At 39.2% G+C, this 20,369-nt stretch overlaps 1 protein-coding gene across 1 annotated transcript in view; it reads left to right on the top strand.

Annotated features, from left to right (window-relative positions):
* The window catches only part of LOC118783821 (glutamate receptor ionotropic, NMDA 2A-like), a 105,310-nt gene that overhangs the window by 61,973 nt on the left and 22,968 nt on the right, over positions 1-20,369 (top strand). Inside the window, exon 4 of the mRNA XM_036537782.1 lies at positions 5,707-5,821. Within this exon, the coding sequence (XP_036393675.1) occupies positions 5,707-5,821 (115 nt within the window). The remainder of the gene's footprint in view (positions 1-5,706; positions 5,822-20,369) is intronic.

Here is a 20,369-nt window from a genome sequence, read left to right as displayed (position 1 = left end):
ATAATTCTTATTTTTTTATTGTCACGTGTAAACTTTTTACTACTAAGAGAAAAAATAATGTTTCAGCATGCTGTGGATTCATTACAATGTTTTGTCCTCAGCTTCTGCTTCAAAAATATTACTGATATTACTAAACACAAAGTCGGCCTAGATACTACAAAAATATCCTGCTGTTGTGTTTAATGGGAATCCCAACATACTTATGTTAGCAAGTTAAATGATTGTAATTATAACAGCAGGGACATTGGCAGTGCTCTCTACAGTATAATAGAGTTGATCAAATAGCATCCATAAAAATCTAACAACAAAAAATCTTTTACTTTTTATGTTGATTCATCATGCTGTATGAATACGCAGGCAGCTCAAAGTTTCAAAGGGGGCATGATGGATGACAATAGGATTTTGTGAAAGTAGTACATTTTGTAAGAAAGCAATTTTACCATCAATACCATAAGTGCTGATGTGGCTTCATGGTAAAACCTTGAGCATATAGTTTCAGAAGGCAGATTCTTCAGGAACGACTGCTCTCTTTTTTAAACTAGATAAAAATGCAGCTCTCACACTGAGTGCATATGTTAAAATCTGATTACGCTTAAAGTAGTTTAAACGAAAAGCAAAGCGTGAACTACTGTTAAAAATTTGTTTTAGGTCATATTTTCTAGCACAAATGTGTCTTTTTCCTGTTTGCATCTTAGTAAAAAATACCGAATCTGTATCAGATAAAGCAAAAAAATCACTTGTAAACAAGGCGTAAGTCTCATATCAGAGTCCACAATGACCCGCTGTCACTGACCAATCTTCCTGACGTGCCTGCATCGTGCTGCAGCAGGTATGAGAAATATTAACATGTTACAAACTCTGCCTTTCTGACAGAAAATGTAACATTACCTATTGTAGTTTTAGCTGTCAGGTTTACTTGAAGACTAGCTAGTTAGCTGAGGTAAGCTGGCCAAGGTTTAGTAAGCTGGTAGAGAATTCAGTTCCTAGAATGTAGCTAATATTAGCGATCTAGATTACATTTGCTAGCTTGACCGTTATTTTTTCAGACACGTATTGTTAGCGATTTTATATATTATAAAAAAGCTATAAACTGAAGCTAAAAACAGTACTAATTCATTGCAGCACAACAAGGAGCAGGTCAGGCGAATGGGTCAAGTTATATAAAGCACAAAATACTTGTACTTCAACTTCATGCAAGTTTACTTCATAACCAGCAGTTTGGTGTTCTCGGCCCTGTGTTGAAAGCCATTGACAATTCTGAAACCCTGTCCAATAATGGATGCCCTCTGTATCGTTGTGTCTTCATTTACTTGCATGTGTTCCTCTAGTGGGAGGATTTGGAACTGAACTCTGCAGGAGTACAAAATGCTGCAGGAAATAATTCCTCTGTTCAGCTCATCAAGTTCCATCAATCTTTGAACCTTCACCAATATCTGTTGCTGGCAGGGATTAATGCTGAACAGTGCGCAGGCGCTCCTTCTGAAAAATCAATGCACGGTGCACTCCTTCTGAAACTGCTGCCCACCATGCATATTTCCCTCCTCTGTATGGCTTGTAGTATTGCCTGCAAGTACATGTGATTGATTTCCATAGCATAACATTGAGGTCTTACTTAAAGATTTTCGAAATGTCTCCATTTTTTCCTTTCTTACAGAGCCATTTCTTACTTTTGTTAATTTTATGTCCGTACAGGAATAAATCCTTGATTAAAAAATATCTGAGCTTCACAGTACCCTTAACCAAACATAAAAAACTAGAAGTGTGTTATTTATTTAATCAATAACTGAGAAGCCAGTTAGAAGAAGTTAATTGACCAAAATGTGCCTTCAGCAGAGACTGGTGAGGTTTTTTTTTGCGGTTTTTTTCACTGCATCACTCCCACGCACCCACTCCCTCAGATCCTATATTCTGCCACTGTACTTCTGGAGCTGTCACTGTTGCCAAAGGTTCCTCTGCCCTACTTTGAGTCACATGCGCTGAAGTCTGTGGCGGCAGGGCATGCACTCATCCTACCAGCTTGTTCTCTGAGCCTTTTGGAAGCTATGCAGAATTATTTGTGAAACCCTAAGGGAAACTCTCTTCGCTCCCTGCACCAGGAAATAGCATCGGCCTCACAATGAGCGTGCACTTGCAAAATGGACTCCAGTCCTTCATGTAGTGTTTAGACAAATATCCCCCTAATAAATCAGTATAAATTTGTCAGATGTATATTTTATGGAAGCACACAGACAAGGACAATTACCATATGGAATGAAACAAACCAGGAGTTGCAGGCTAGGTCATCTGCACAAAAATGAAATATACAGCTAGAGACATGCTTTCCATCCATTTTTGTTTTCTGTAAATTTGTTTGCATACTTACAGGAATATGTATTCCTGCTACATGTTACATATGCTGCTCTGTGCTGTCATTTCATTTTTATTAATTTAATTCATTTTAAAGTAACCCTTCGGCTGATATTACAGTGGTAAATAGAGCAAGTGCATTTAAGATTTATGCCAAGTCAAATACATTGAGATTGTAGGCAAAGTTGCTTGCAAACACACAATATGTTTGGAGCTAATTATGAATGTATCCTATATGTTGTATGAGAACTTGCTGCCAGGCCTCGATAAAGTTTTGCTGCAGTCCAGAATTTCATTTTAATCAAAGATAATATTCTTTTAAAGTAATGACTTTAAGGTCACTTGATTACATTGTCACCCCCAAGGCATGCATTGATTATGTAATATTTCCACTTGGCATAGCGCAAATTTACATGTCTGCGCGCATGATCATAGAGTCAGAGTCTTATCTCACTTTTTTCCTCCAGCATAAACGAACCTGTGTGGAGAAAAGAGAATGCTACTGTATACACAGCAACATGGGTTCAGAGGGTGTGTGGCTGTCATCTAGCACTCATATTGGGTAGACAAAATATTGGAAATGCAAAATGTAAAAGGACTTATATTTTGAAGCAACTAAATTGCAATTATAAAGGAGTCTACTCATGTGTTTCAAATTAATGTCAGTACTAATTGCCAACATCTTTCTGCTTTCTGAAATACATTTTAAAATCAACGCTATGTGAGTTCATAAAGCAACATGACAGATCTAACAAATATTGACAGAGATCAAATAGTTGGTGCACGAATTGCAGGGGTATCAGTCACAGAAGCTGCACAATTATTTAATGTCAAGGGGAAATATGACACTTAGGGGGATATGACACTTAAGGGGATAGTTAAAAAACAGATAACAACCTCCTCAATAAGTAGTTCAGAGAAAATGGAAAGGAGGCATCCAGCTCACATTGCTTGTTCCCAACTGTTAAATAGGGGTGCATCTGTTATGGTATGGACAGCCATCTTGTGGCAGTCTGATCCGGGTCTGATTATTACCCTGCAAACATTGTTTCCTCAAGATATTCCCATATTCCAAGATAATAACACCCTCATACACACTGCTAGACAAATTCAAGAGAGGTTTCACAAACACCAGAATGAAGTCGAACGCCTTCCATGATCTCCCCGATCACCAGTGCTAAACTTCATTGAACCCTTAGCAGAAGTTCTGGAGCATAGGGGACAGAGATTACTACCTACTTCATCTGTCAAAGAACTTGAGGCTTTATTTCTAGAAGATTGGTCCAAAGTTCAAAACTTTTAGGCCAGCATTCCAAGAAGGACTGAACCTATTCTTAAGACAAAATGTGCCCCAACTCCTTATTAGTTAATAAGTATTCTTGTATTGTTTGGTGTTTCTATTATTTTGTCTTCCCCCTGTAATTAGCCATTTATATTATTGGAAAGCCAAGCTTGTTGTTTCCTGTTTTTGTTGCAAAACCAAAGTAGATATGTCATAAACATGGCCACCATGGGCAAATCAATTTGAAGCATGTCACTGAAACCTATATGGGAAGTATCACCCTTCCCAAACTTGGTGGTGACTAGTCACAGAGATGCAGGTCTGTATTTGTACTTGATTTCTTTAGAGAAGAAAATGTGTAAATTGAACTATGCCATCCAAACTGATACAAGCTGGACCTAAAATAACCAGAAAAAAACCTTCCATAATCTCAATGTACAAAAAGTCCATAACAAAGAACCGTAAGAGGAACCACTGGGGTTACATGAGCAACTACAAGAGCTACAGTACATGTGTACAATTTGCTGGTACATACTGTCAGCAGAATCTGTGTACTACTGATCTGTTGCACTGTATCATATATTTGTTAGTTAATTGCTCTGTATGGATTGATTTGTGTTTGGTTGCATGAAAAATCCTTGTCAATTTAGAAAAAATCATTACTCTTTTGTAACACTGACAGTATACAGGGGTCCTACTGTATATCGCTCCTCATATGTAACACACACTTTCTTAAGTGCACATTTATAGCTGGAGCAGGCTATTATATATATATATATATATATATATATATATATATATATATATATATATATATATATATATATACTCCTTGCTTCCCAGTGACTATCAACCATCTGCAGAACTGAATATCAAACTCTGTTTTGTGAAATCACAGACATGATCTTTCCTGTCCTGCAACCTTTTGGTGCTGGATACTGCAAAGTTGTCGAGCAGTCCAGGGTTATGGGTTTGAGATTATCTCAGTTCCCCTGGCGCTGTGGTGGATGAGCTTTCAGTGAGATGCGCTGTGGCTGCTGAGTGTGATAATGGAGTGGAGCCGGCAGGTCGGGTCTGACAGGTTGGGCTCGGTACACGGAGAAGAGGCCGCTGGCGACGCTCTGGTGCCGTGCTGTTAAGACCTGGATGTCGGCCCAAACGCGGCTAAACAGACCGTGATCCTTGCAATGGTCCACTGCTGATTGAGCTCCTCTAAATCTGTAGGACAAATGTCTGCTGGCCTGCATGCCAAGACGATCGATGTGTGACCACCACCTCCTCCACCACCCCCTCAGCACTCGGAGGAAGAGATTAATTCAGATGCTTGTGGAAAGAATGCAGCGGGCGAAATAATGGGGTCAACCTGCGCTGTGGCAGTGAGAGTCGGATAAACTCATTTTAATTCTTGACTGTATGCACAGTACTCTAGAGTTTATGAATCTGATCTGATTCAGGTTCAGCTGCTTTATACCTCCTCTGAATGGGAAGAATCAATTCAACAAGCCATTCAGCCATTCAGATCCTGGCAGTCCAAGAGGAGTCGTTAAATAAATTGATCAGCTGGTTGTATGTATTTCACCGCTCACTTGGCGCCCAAACAAGGACAAATGAAAAGATTGCAGTTATTGAAATGGATTTTTTTCCTGCTGTCATGTATTAGCTGTGTGTTAGTGGCGGGTGCCGTTGCAATGAAGCTGTGACATGGTGTGAAGGAGTCTCAGCGCTGCAGTCCTGCGTTGTCATTGGAGTGTGCTGTCTGAGAGGTGGAAACACAGCGTGTTCTGCAGCCTCTTACACATAAACCGATATGACAGGAACAGGGAGGCTTTGCGAAATGTCATGATTCATGTTACCACAAATCGTTTCCTCTGAGTGAGACAGGGCCATTAAACCCCATGGTACTCTGCCTCACATTTCACATCCTGGGCTCACAGAGTCCAGAAACATTTGTCCCTTAGTTCAAAAAAAAAAAAAAAAAAAAAAAACTGGAACTGCATACAGTATCATTTTGGTTCATGCCATTTTCAGATGATTCAGTTGCTAGATGGCTTTCATTTATTCATTCTTTACTCTCTCAGGTATATGATGAATGTCACCTGGGATGGCAGGGATTTGTCCTTCACAGAAGATGGGTACCAAGCCAACCCCAAGCTGGTGGTGATAGTTCTCAACAAAGACAGAGAGTGGGAAAAGGTAAGCTCTAATTTTGCTGCGGGCAAGTAAAACGTCCTAAGTACAATCCATCGGTCTGTAACAGTACTATTATGTTTAAAATCATCTCCTTTTAATGAACCACTATTAATAACAACTCCACAAAATGGCTGGAGCTGTTGCACTCTATCTTTATCATATGCAAGGACACTCTAAAAAATGTGCAACTGCATTAACTGTTCATCTTTCTTACAATCCTGTAATTAGAATCTCTCCCAGTGTTCATTTTAGGACTTGAACCTTAACCTTGGCCCTACTGTGTAATGGAAAAAAAGCCTGCCCTACCATTGGAAAGATGGTCATGCCACCAGAAAGACATTCATGCAAATGAAAAAGCTTGCTCTGAGTAGGACAATTAGAAGAGAGTTCATCCAGTGGGTAACTGAATTGGCAAATAGCTAGGAATGCTTACTAACATTAATTTCGACAAATTACAGTACAGAATCATCATCAACAACTTACATTAAGCTAAAATATTGAGCTAACCAATCTGTCAGCCAATTCTTCAACTGTTCAGTCAGTATTGATCGGAAATGACAGGCTAACCACTGGCAGGAAAAATGTCACACGAAAGACCAGTGCTAGGAGAAATTAAACAATTTACATGAACTCCCAAAGGATATTTTTCTCACTGTGTCTTCCACTAAATTTGTAGTAAATTTGTAGTAAAAAATAAATGTAGTAAAAGTATTGACTATTCTTTGTTAATGGTGCACACTAACTGAAAAATAATCATTATATAACCCTTCTGACAATTATGCAAGTGGTCTTACATAGTTGTAATATGCATATTCAGGGATATTGTAAATACAGTTTCAACAAAATTAGAAGTGCTCCAGCAATTAATGAATGCTGAAAAATGATTTATAGCAACATTTACATTTGATGAAGGAGTACTGCTTACAATGTAAACACAATGAGCACATGCTTCCATTAAGGATGTCTTGCATCACTGTCGTCATAAATTTGCTGAAAATTGTAAAAACTGATTACAAAGGCCTAAAGTGAAAGGCCAAAAGCTAGAGCCGCTGGACGGCACCGCAGACACACCACCTTTTAGGAGAGCATGTGGCCACAACAGAAACGACGTTTAACACAGCTGCGGAAGTGCAGCAAAGTCTAGTCAAAGAACAAATCGGTGAACTGCACCAACACAGTGACAGCACCCTGTACTGGAGTCAGTGCCTCTGCATGTTTCTCTTTTATTATCTTTGTCTCCCCTCTCATTTCACAGCCGTTGTTTTCTTGCACGTAGGGACGCTCAATTTTTTAGGCCGAGATCTGCCCCGTTCGGATGTGCACCCGTCAGTCACATCCCATGGCACCACGGTCTGACTCTCGCCCGGTGGCCAGCAGCGACTCGAGAGTTTTACATTCCCTGTCATCAGCAGGTTGACAGCTGCAATGCCCAAGCTGTTGTGATACAAAATTGAATCCACAAGAAAGCTATTATGTCAATTAATTCCGTGTCAACATGCTGCTTGTTGATGTTGATTAAATGAGAAGAAAAGCAGGGTTGGGTGCCATTCTTGCATCAGTGTACACAGGCTTTGTTATTCCTCCTCTCCACTGTGTGCTTGGGAAGGAGACAACAGAAAATGTAGCCATTAATAACTCACACGTCAGAGCTATATTTGTAAATGTGTAGGAAGCAAATCCTGGAAGAATATAAAGTGAGTCCCCCCAGTTTCTTTATGATTTTGGACAGATTTTAAGTGGGAAAAGGGATTGGGGATTCTACTTACAGTACCGTTTATTTCTATACAAATTTTATGGAATATGTATAAAAGTGCTGACTATAATATTAATGTTCAAGGTTTTGTAAATGCCATTTCCTTTGAAATGGGTTATGCAGTGATTTGAGTCTAAAGGTTTGTTTGGTAGAGTTGATTGAATATGTCAGCTCTTTTTGGTGTGTTAAAACATAAGTTTAAATAACTGATCATTTACATCCTCATAAGATGGCAACATAAACACCACTAAGAGGAAAGCTTTATGACAGTTGCATTGATCTCAAAATTGTAATGTAGTTGTAATAAGTTCAGCAAAATAGGGTTAACAGTCACTTTAAAGACTCAAGCAATCTGCTTTAACTGCCTCATCAAAAGGTGCATTTGGTGATGATTTAATGCTTTAAGGCACTACACAGCAATGTATCTGTCATTGTTGCTACACACTAGAAAGGCCTATACAGAAGAGAGACACCACTGCTCTGTACCAAATGTTCAATACATCAGATATTGTCTTGTCTTTTACATTTGGTACCAAAGTTCAAAAATAAATCTATATGATTAAAATGGTTAAGATTATAATATGTTCTGTTTAAATATATATATATATATATATATATATATATATATATATATATTATTTGACTTCTTCTAATCTCAATGTAAATAAATCTTACCCATTGCTATTTTTAATTAATTTGCACTCATGGCAAAATAACTTGAAGAAATTGAAGCCTCAATTTCTTCTGGGAATACTAAAGCTACAGTTTCATCATGGAGAAATTGAGATGCCAAGTAAATCCTGTAAATTATTAATACAAGCATAACAGGAGCAGGACAAAATAAAACCTTGATTGTTGTCTTATTTTGGTTGGGCCTTAAAAATAGCAGGAAAAATAATCGTTTTTCTCTGGTTCTGCTGGCTTATGCTTGACTGCTTAGTCAATAAGATTAATTTTTTCCACGGTTTGTTTTGAGTTTCACTTCTGTGTTTTCTCTGGGCTCTGTTCATTTGAGTTCACACTCCAGTTTTCACCTTCATTAGCTCCGTAGACAACACAATGAGAGAATAATTAGTGTTGTGAGGAGTCAGTTTTGTCTGACAGGAATGAGTTTGTGAACAGGCCGTCACTTAACAGATGCACCATTATTTTCATACAGTGTTCTTTAGATGACTTTTTGAGGAAGTGGAAGAAAAGTTGAAACCTCCTCTGTATAGTTGACAACTGTACTGATTCAGTTGGAAAACATAGAAAAACATAGTTGTAGTTTAGATACCTTGGTAGCTACAATGGTATGTGAATACTGTGATGCATAGCCTGATTGAAACCTCATCTTATATATGTTGATCATTTCCTGCACAAGATGAATGAAGACAGAATGTTTTATAAACAATTCAAACCAAATGGACTGAGACTTCCCTTTTAGGTGGTATTGACTTGTTTATTTGGTTTATTTGGTTCGGTTTTATTAATTTCTCAGTCAAAATTTGATAGGCATGCTACTCTTCAGATGAACTGAACAGTGTTTGGAGTAAAACTGTGGATACATTCTTAATAGCACTATTACTTGCAAGCCATGCCAGGCTCATGTTTAGGTGCACTTTGTACAGATCAGGAAAAAAAGCTCATTTGTTTAGTTCTCTTGCTGCAGCATGTCAACCATAATCCTGTTGGTTGCATATTTCATAAACTCAGAGTTAACAATAGAGTTATCTTGCCATTTACCTGAATGGAAGTCCTCTGCTGAATACAGATACAATGGAAAATACAGTACTGTGGTGGTTCTTTTCTTGAATGTTATTTGGTGCTCAAATAACTGCAGAACGAAATCTACAGTGGCATATTGTTGTACCTGTTTGTAGAAAGCACTGTCCTTTTGGAAATAGATTTCCGTTTCCTGACAGAAGTAGGCTCAAGGCAAACTGCAAAGGCATGGCACTGTTCTTTCCTAGTGTCTGCATACTCCAGGCAACATTTGAAAGCATTGCTAACAATGTCAGGCTAAAGATTATTATTGTAAAAGTTGATTATGTCAGCAGTGTAGTGATAAAATAGTTTGAGAAACTATGGGAAAGTCCAAGAGTTGTCTAGCTACATGTTACAAGTAAATGTTTGTATCCTATCCCTGTGCTGACATTCTCAGCAAGTGGAGATGTGGTGAATAAAGGAGCAGTCAGTTAGAAAGCAGGGTGTGCTTGGTAATAAAGTCAGATAAATCAAATTGAAGAGTACTCTCAGTGTCTGTAATCTACTTTGAAGCTAAGGATATGAGTGCTTGCTGATGTCATGCAGCTATGAGTGGACCCAAATGAAGTGACTGCTGAGCCAATCTAAGATTTATGACAGACTACTAAAATGTAAAATTGACTGCTCTCCAAGTTGTCTGCCAGCATTTGCTATCGCTGTTTCAGACCCACCAACCAACACTATGCACAAACAGCTCTTCATTGGAGGATTGGAATACCATGGTTGGCCTGTGACATTTAAATTGCCAATAGGAGTAATATACAGAAGCTACAGATAGATTCATTTTCCCCAGTCTGGTTGCTAGCAGATGCCAAACATCACAAGATGCAAAAGGAAAGGAAGCAAAGCTGTGAATTGAAAAGAAAAGAATTTTGAGATGGTGTATCTTTGGGCGGTTGATGGAGCAGGTGGAAAGTGGCTGTGTTATAAGGGAGAAAAGCATTATTCTCTGATGGCATATGGTGACTGGTGCAGTGGAGATGTTGTCAGACTACAGAATATGTTTTGATACATTTTATATCATACCAACAGATGGATGCTTACAATTGTAGTTTTTTAATGACTTCTGGAACTAAGTGGATCTTCCAGTTACCATGTTTCTGAGAGCATCCATCTTAGACACCGGAGTCTTATTGACAGTAGTTTCCTTATGCCCTTTGAATAGAACTTCAGTCAATATATTCACAAACAAGCATCCAGTCCTCCCAAAGGGACACTTAAGTAATGTAATGTATTTCACCTGCAATATTAGTATTATATTATTATGAAGTTTGTATTTGTATAATTCTGTATGTAATTCTATATATAATATAAATAATCTAAATTAAATTCTCCTATAATCTTGTCATTCATGTAATGTTAAAAGAAGGCAAAGTAGAGTGATTTTGATTAAATATCGCAACATGCAAACTATAGTTAATATTTAATTTTCAAAAAATCAGGAAGAAAAATGTCCAATGTAGAGTGAAATGCTATATTTATGTATGGCATTTATATATTGGAAAACTGTAACATACATTTACATCTATTTGTCCCCCACTTTGGTGTTCAGAGGATTTTTCTCCTAACCTTATAACAGCTGTCTTTGCCCCTAGAATAATGGTTAATGACTGATTTGATATTTGTGTGGATTGTGGATTTGTGTGGATTGAACTTAATCTAAGGCCAGTCTCTCCATTCTCAAGAGCTCCCTCCTCTCAAAGTTTGCCTTTAGAATTTAATTATTGTCCAAGAGCCGGTGGATATTACCCTGAGTGTCTGAATGCCGAGTGTGAAATAAATCTTGCTCCATCTGTTCCTGCTGAGATAGGGGACTGACAGGTAGATGAAAAGCAGCTCTTTGAATCAAGGACAGGCTGTAAGTTGTGGTAAGATCTGTCTGAATCTCAAAACCCATCTTTGAGCAATCACTATGTCTGTTACAGCTGTTATGACCAGTGTGTGATGACACTGTCTGGGCTGGTGCTGTTTTGCCAGCATACTCTTGATGAATGTGCTCTAAATGTGCTACTGGATAAGCTCAAAATATGGCATGCTACCCCCGTTTCATTCCGTTAAAAAGATCTAGACGTTTTCTGTTACCCAGTCACTGCAGTTATTTCAGACCATTAGGCTGTATGGTCAGTGTCTCTTACTAACTGTGATGTGTTTTCCTGCCACCCTCCCATCTCCCTTCTGTTCTTATTCGGAACTTAGAGAAACAGTCCGTCATTGCTGGGTGAAGCTGTGCCCATGGAGATGCCCATCACCACACAGCCCATTGGCCTCCTTTTGGACTTCAGGGTTCAAATGAGAATCAAACCCACCTTTGTTTTTGGGTCCATTAGTAGTTTGATATCATTTCGCTTGATCCTGATCCCAATGAGAGAGGCACAACCCGCAAGAGTGTGCTTTGTCTTACTTAACTTAAAAATGACATTATTAGCTATTAGCAGAACAAAAACAACTTTATTTACTTACATCTCCTAATAGTCTCTGAAGTACCAAATAGAGTAAATAATGGCAAAAAAACAATCACCTTCTTCTGGGGGTCGAGTTTTCAAAGGTATGTTGTTCTTCAATATTTATGAATGACAGTAATTATAAGTGAAAGGATTGTCATTCCATTCACAGGTTTGAAAATGACATTCTCTCTGATAAATTTCTCACAATTCAATAACTAAACATACCTTCTAGGCAACTGCTGATGTGAAAAAAGGCAGGAAAAAGTATATGTTGGAACTCATAGCCGTAAATCTCAGAAGTAGTTTCACCAAGGGGTGCAGACAGACTTTAATGTAAAAATGCACCTGCTGTTCTCTCTGTTGAGACTCACGGCAGCAGGTAAAATGATATCAGCTATTAGATTAAGACTGTCTTTTGAAGTAAGGTTCATTTGTGAAGTTGAATGAAGAAAGCCTGACAAGCCTGATCAACTTGGACGAAGTTTTTAAGTGTGTTTTTTTTCCCTGTGTGCTGTCCTTGAGAAAGTGGCCATGTCTGCATCTCAAGGCTTTCTGCCCCCTCTGTTGCAGAGCACCTTATTTGTAGGTCTAGTCTGGGGCAAGAAACTGGAAAGAACAATGACACAATCACCTTGTACTGTATGTTTAAAATATGGCACCTCTATTCAGTGCTCTACTTCAGGGTGAGGACTTCAGCTCTGCAGCAAAAGGAAGTTAGAACTTTTGAAACTCTTTAAGATGGCCTAACCTGTGTTCCACAAGAAGATCAGGCCAATGCTTGCCTATGTGCAGTACAGTGCGCGCACACACACACACACACACACACACGCATAAGCATGCATACATACTTACATACAGACAAGTCAGATCTTACATTGTAAGCACTGACACAATAATAATAATACTTGAGATACTTCCAGTTTCTCTAAGTAAGCATCTGTGGGAGAGCTGGGAAATTAGATAACACACAACATGCAAAAAGACACACTTAGAAAATGGAAATACAGGTGTAGATGTGATTAATCAACTTATGTGTTCAGCACCATGCATATTGCCACCAGGATCCAGCACAGCATTAAGCTGCTTATTATGTGCTATTCAAATAATGATGATGTTCAAATACACAAATGCTAAGATAAAGATTGTCTCAAGAAAAGGCTTGTCATGAATATGGAAAGCAGGAAGGATTTAATGTCTCATGAGCAAGATTGCATTATCAGAATTCATGGGGGAATTGCTCAGATTGCACAGATTGAGGCCAAATTGGTTTCTAGCAAAAGAGTTGGGCTGAGAGCTTTTTCTTTTTAATATTCATCACACATATCACTCTATCTCCCTGCTCTGAGAGTGTTATCCAAAAGTGTAAGGCACAGTAGTGGTGTATTGTTTTGTTGTGCAAATGAGTTTGGGACCAGTGCTCCATTCCAGGAGCCTCTTGTGGGGGTCAGTGCTGGTCTGCTTGTCAGTGCTGAGAGGAGGCTCTTGACACTGCACATTAATCTTGGCATCACTGATGATTTTGATGCTATTGCCCAGCAATGTAATGGAATGTCAGCTCAGTCAAAGTAATCCCCATATCTCTCTGACCTCTCGGGGACCTGCAGTAAATTGGCCCGGTGACTAAGCTGTAGACTTTGCCAGCATGTAGTAAGCTGCATCATAGCTGATGTCTTCCCCCTGTCCATTTTTGACTTTGGAAGCCTCAGTATTCTGGGGAGGGCAGATTGTACCTCCACTGGCCTATAAAAACAGCATGTATTGCTAAGGGTTCATCCTTAAAATGAGGTGACCAAATATGCAGCTCCTAATGTGTCCTGTATGGTGCAATTTTTTGTATTATGCAGTAAATGGTTCATTAAACCAGTGCATCGTGATTTTAACAACCCCGGAGACTGTATTTATGGCAGTGCAGTGTCTCTAATATGCTTTGATGTTCAGAGGGTTCAACAAATTGCCCTTAACTAAGAAAGCATTCTGAGGTGACTGTTTTATGTCTCCAGTAAGTCCTCACCAAACACGGTCGACTCTGCTTATAAAAAGGCAACACCTGAAATGATCCCCTGGTATAAAGACCAGAAAATGGGTTCAAATGACTTCTGCAAAACAAGGTCACTTTGTGGAGAGATAAAACAGCTTGCCATTCTAGCACTGGGGAGGGGGTGGGGGAGGCTGTGGAGCCAAAGTTGATTTGACTCTAATACTGCGAAATAAAAGAGAAGGAGTTTAATGTGCAAGGCAGAACTGCAAATCATTACTGAGGGTTGTAATGACATTGCTGATGAACTCTGACACAGGGGCAGTGACAGCCAGTGCCTTGCATAAAACCCCTTCGGTTTGACGTGACCTGATGAACATGCCACTGTTAGTAGGAGCACTGCTTTCTGTCAGCATTTAAGGGAAGATGCTACCCATATTCAGTGCTAAAAATAACCGTGTCAAAGACTGACTTCACACCTTAGGCAAACTGGCCCTTAAAAATTTAACGAACAGGTTGTCTCAAGAAACAATCATGCAAAGTACTTTAGTGGTTAAAGAGGGCTGACTGGATGGAGGAATATTTATTACATTTAGCTCCATTTATCTTTGTTTATTTATTCATTTATTTATGTTTGCTTTTGCTCTAGGGAAATGGAGACTGAACTCCATCTTCAAATGACATCATTACATCAGTAGTAACCTATTGGTGAGAAGCCACAAAAGGATAATAACATTAAAGATAAGAATGAGGTTGTTTAATTTTGCCTTAAGTGTACACTAAAATACTTCATATATCTTAATATAAAACCTTTTTAATCATCTTTAAAGCACCATTAATCACTAACTAGAACAGCTGAATAGCAAGCTACCTAAACTAATTTATAGTAGTATTTGTATAAAAATGCATATGCCCAGATTACCTTGACCTAATCTAGATATATAATGGTTTTGTAATTGTATGTTTACAGATATAAATAATGATATCGATATAGGATGTGGAAAACCATAAATTATAGATTACGGTTGGCAGCTGCAGATTTTAAGGCCCGTGGAAGATATATATTTTATACAACAGCAAAAGCTTTGATCTATTTTAGTCCTGCTGGATACATTCTGTTCTGTACTGCTCTGTGCATACATAAAAGACTATATCTTGAATTCCGACCTAAACAGGCTATTATGTTGTGAATGTGTCTCCCAGATTCATTGTGCATCAGGTTTATGAGGTGCACTAGTGTTTGAGTGACGCATGCCAGGTCATGACCCTTTCCTGTTTGACGCCCCCTGCTGCTGTGGAGCTGACTGGAGTAGGCAGCTATTCGGCCCTACAGGGTGGCAGTAGCCCTGGGCATGTGCTAGGCCTGCACAATATGAGGAAAATCTGCAATGTGCGATAACATTGTTCAATATTGCAATGACGATATAACTTGCGATAAATAAACAAATATTGAAGTGTGCATATTAGCTATACAGTGTCTATGTCTTTCTGCTTTAATAGATACACTGCTAACATAGACCCCAAACATTGAATAGCCTATGCCCACTGAATAAAGAAATGAAATAAATTATTTCAAACATGCTTTTATTGAACAAATTGCACGAGTACCCAACCAATTAAACAGAACATTATTTTAATAAGACATTATAACTATAGGAAATTAAATTTTAATTTCCCCTGATCGCTTTAAAATATTTTTTTCTAAACCAGAGGTGCCCAAATTCCTCCCTGTGAAGGGCCAAAAATTAATCTGGATGGAAAAAATAAATAAATAAAATGTTGTAAATGTTGTAAAAAAAATAAATGTTGATGTTATGTGAAATTACATTACATTAAAATGTGTTTTATTGTATAGAAAATGAACATTCGAAATGTAAAATAAAATTTCAAAATAATAAAAAAATTACCCTTTAATCTGTTTAACAGTAATTTTATTAATTTGCAGAGATGATTGTAAAAAACATAAAACATCCATATGCTTCTTTTTGGGAGCATAAACATATATAAAAGGAAAGACACTTTTCTGACAGAAAGTGCATGCAACTCAAGGTGCTTTAGAAAATTAAGTTGAAAACAGCTGTATTGTCCACCTTTGTAATCAAGAGTAGAAATCTGACTTCAGCTTGAAAAATTGACAAAAATATAAAGTTAAACATCATAGCGACAACACTGAATAACAAATCAATAGTGGATATTAAGTTTACATTGAGCAATGTTTAAGTTACACATCATCACAAAATGCCCCCATATGGTAGCTAATGAGCCACAATATCAAAACGTATTAACGAAAATTAGCTTCTCATTCAAAGGGTCACTCGGAACGATTTGGTAATTTCACTTTATAGTAGCGTTGGCTAACTAACACCACCAACAACAGATTATTGGTCAGAAATACAATAGAATCTGCTAACCCTGGCTGTCAGGTTCTAATTGGTAGTGATTTACTTGTGTGACTGAAATGGCAATAGTTTGGTTTCCTTACTGAGATCGCAACAACTTAACAAAATAAAACATGCATTTTAGCCATCAATTTCAATACTCCTTCCTGCGCAGAAATAGCCATGGTTTATTTCCACGGTTAGCAGTTTATTGTAGGTAAATTGTAGGTGTTTTAGTGCTTTTTCCAAAGCGAACCTTGTCGGGAATTGGTTTTGATAGCATGTAATACGATTTCAGCTGTTTATGTGATGTCACTTGAAATCAGACAGGCAGCCCTGTAGAAAAGGCCGACTGTAGTTTATCACAAAGATGCTTCTTTAGTGCATTTTATTTCCTATTCAACCAGCGCCCGCTACGCCCCTGCCCCTTTCCACACATTGGTGGAACATCAGTTTTAAGCGGCGTGTCATCTTACCTGGAAGAACATGGCAGCGGGAGCGCATAGCTCATGGCCAAAACAAAGGGAGCGTGGGCCATGAGCCCCAAATTGGGTGCCCCTATGATAGGTCAAATGTTCGCATGCTGAGTGTGAATGCATGGTGCGTGTAAATAAAATGATTTTTCTTATTCATCGCGTTTCAGGCAGTCTTCAGTTCCGTTCAATTCAATTTTATTTGTATAGTGCTTTTTACAACACAAGTTGTCACAAAGCAGCTTTACATTGTTCCCAGGCCTGAGACCCCCTGAGAGCAAGCCTAAGGCAACAGTGGCAAGGAAAAACTCCCTAATTAACAGGAAGAAACCTTGAGCAGAACCCGGCTCAGAGGGGGAGCCCATCTGCTTCTGGCCGGCACTGGCCAGATAGAATTACAGAGAATACTTAAAGTTGTGCAATGTACTTTAAGACATTTTAGTTTGATAGACAATAGTAATTAACAACAAAGTAATTATAAAATGTATCCTAGAATGTCCAGTTGTTGGCACGCAGTTGGCTTGATAGGCAGGGCAGTGAGGTAGCAGGACTGGAAACCGGGATGTGACGCTTGGGTTACAGACGATGTGTTTATCACACATGTTCATATCTCGATTACGATGAAAATGCGATCGGTCAGCCGTAGAGTGCACCTCTGCATTTTGCTAGTACAAGCAGCCTCCCCCTCTCCATGCCTTTGCATAGGAGCCATAAATGATCACTGTAAGAGAATTAGCCATAAGACTGTATTCTCTTGCAGGATTTCTGATAGGAACAAGCCAGCTTTTGTTTTCCACCATATGGTCTAGAGGAGTGTTTCCTTCATTGTCTGTAATGTCTTCGTTTAGGTAATGAGAAAGGGTTTGTCTACGTGCTGCTGATCTCATGTTGCTGCCTGGAGATGAGAATGGTCTAGTTTCGATGCATAGATTTATCTAATCACCTCTGAAGGAGGCGGGGAGGGAGTCGGGGGTGTTGAAGGAAAGAATAGGAGGTGGAAAGGCACAATCAGAAAATATGAGCCATTAAATTACCCCTGGACTGTCACAGAGCTGACAGGGCCAACAATTATACTGCTAATTTCCATGCCTGCAGTGACATACAAACAACCACCTATACCATTCTGTTACTATTTTCATTTTGGAGTAGGTGAAAATATGTATCACTGAAACCAATTACCTTCATTTAGATACACAGAATAAATGAACAGATAAATAAACAATGCAGTTTCTTGCTCTAGATTATAACAAATTGACAATCAATTCAAGTAAGAAATTTACAGTGCTGAATAGAGGCATACTGTAGCGGAGTGAGCCAGGGGGCAGAGGGTGCAGCTGCCTCAGGCCCACGCGGTTCTTCCAGTTACAAAAGGGCCCACCTTGGGCCCAATCTGCCTGACTGAACATGCATTTTTGTTGTTTAGTTGAATATTTTGAATAAAGTTTGTTTGTGTGTCTTGATTGCGGCAAAAAAATAAAAAGTAAGACTGAGGGCGTAATGGTTTCGACCGACCTCTAGCTAAGTTTCTCGCCGTGATATTTATTTTGAATGAGCAGAGACGCAATAGAGTTACAGAAAATTTTATTCGCTGTCCAGTGTCCTTGTGTAAGTGTACAAACAGAAAAGTTACACCCTCTGTTTGAGTCCCAAAGTAGGAACTAGGCGATCGCCGGTTGTATTGTTTTATTTCCTATCGCCGTCACTGTTGAAGGAGCCGCGGTATTTAAAAATGGTCTCACGCAATGATGTGTGCTGAAATAGCACACCTCATTGTAATCCGCATTTCTTTCCATTCCACCCTTCCGTCTCCGTAAGTTTCCCTTTGGATCTGTCTTGCATCTCCATACAGCCTATAATAGGCTGTATAAGAGCCCACTACAGGTCTTCGCCCCCTCTGCAATGAGCCATCGACTCCACTCCTGGAGGCATACCATTAAACGGTGTCTACTGAACACTTGCTTCCCCTTCCCTGGTGTGTGCACATTTTCTGGCTGTTACCTTAACTGCGGATAGGAGAGATGCTGCAAAAGTATGTACTCTATCCAACATCAGTTATATATAGATATGTTCATGTATCCAGTAGAACAGTGACTCATTAAAGGGGGAAAGGGTAACCATAAATGCCTGCCAAAGTACTGTTGATAGCTGTTAATGTACAGTAATTTAAACAATGGCTCTAAATTTCTTTATTAAGCCTCAGGGCATTCATTCAATTTATTTGTCACCACTGTCAGACATGGTGTCCATGCTACTCAAGCTGAAGGTGTGATTACTGTGTGTTTACTACACCCACTGAAATGCTGGCTTGTTAAGGAATGCTGGAGAGGTCAGGAACTGGTCTGGTGTTTTGTGTGTTATTTAGACCACACATGACATTTTTAAGACAATACGCATACCTGTTGAGATCGTATGAATGTAGACCAATTCAAAGACACACCTTGGGGGAGTTTGGGGGGTCTCTTCTCTGTTATATTTAATAAGCATCATCAGCTATCCTAGTAGTACCCAACTCTCATTGCTTCAAATGTATAACCTTCCACCACATTGTATAATACCATAAATGTCTGTCCATGGTTCTATATAGTGTCTCATCCATGATTACATGCTGAGAATGTGAGGTTTGACCTTTTTTAACACTGAACAATCAAGTCAGACTCTGCTGACAGTGGGCTGTGAAATGTACACCTCCGTTGATCTGGGAATCTCAATCTGTACATGACCTGTTTTCAGAAAATACACACTGAATTTTGAGCTGCACCATTCTATGCTGCAAAAAATCTGTCCATCCACTAAAACCAGATGGAATGTGTTGAAAGTTTTTTTTTTTTTTTACATCCTGTGTGCATCGCCCCCCTCCCCCATTGTGAGACTTGCAGTCCTGCAGCCTATCAGTCCATAATGAAACAGGTGTGTCGAAGATATCGCTAAAAAAATCACAAGCTGTGCTGACGTTGCTCAGCAGCGTGTGGGATGGATAGAAAAGTCAGGTCTGTGACTGATAACAGGGACTGCCTCACAGTCCTGTGTAGGAGCAAGAAGACCGGGCTGGGAGGGGGGTTGAGATAAGAGAAGACATGATGTCATCTACCAGAACTGGAGGAGGGGAAATGTAGGCACTGTCATCTGGATTGTCACTGGCGACATCATCAGCAGGCACAGTGGACGAGGCGAGGTGTGGTGACTCAGAAGAAAGGAGAAAGGGCCTCCTCAACCACCCTCGTCAAGCTGCCAGTTTCCCATCACAGAGGTCTTACAGTTCAGGTTTTTTTTGTTTGTTTTTTGGTGAGCCTTGACCCAGAAAACAGAATGTTTATTGCCTCACTAAAGTGGAACAGGATATTGCAAGGGCCACCCTTTGGAAGGAGTATGTCGTCAGCAGAAACATATCTTTTTTCCCAGAGAGGAAATTTTTCAGTCAGCAAGTTAACAATAAATGAACTGTCTGAGAAAATGTTCAATGATATGTCAGAGAACAACAGCAGGGCTGGACACACAGGTGCAATTTTAGCTGTTTGGGTCGAGGTGGAAAGAGTAAGGTGAAACTTATATTCATCACCACCACAAAAGGCAGAACTAGCTCTGGAAATACTGTGGGACTGCTCCAGAAAACATGTACCATCCATAAACCCAGTCACAGCTTGAGATGGTATCAAACCAGCACAGACTGCATCAGGAAAATATAAAAGACACTTCTTCTCAGGAGGAAAAACAACAAAAAAAATGAAAGCAGAGCAAAAAAGAAAAAAGCCACGGCAAAACAAAAGGAAAAAGTGGCACAGCCC

This window comes from Megalops cyprinoides, chromosome 1 (assembly GCF_013368585.1).
Source record: "Megalops cyprinoides isolate fMegCyp1 chromosome 1, fMegCyp1.pri, whole genome shotgun sequence".
In the NCBI taxonomy this organism is placed as follows: domain Eukaryota; kingdom Metazoa; phylum Chordata; class Actinopteri; order Elopiformes; family Megalopidae; genus Megalops; species Megalops cyprinoides.
This window is presented reverse-complemented; position numbering and strand designations above follow the sequence as displayed.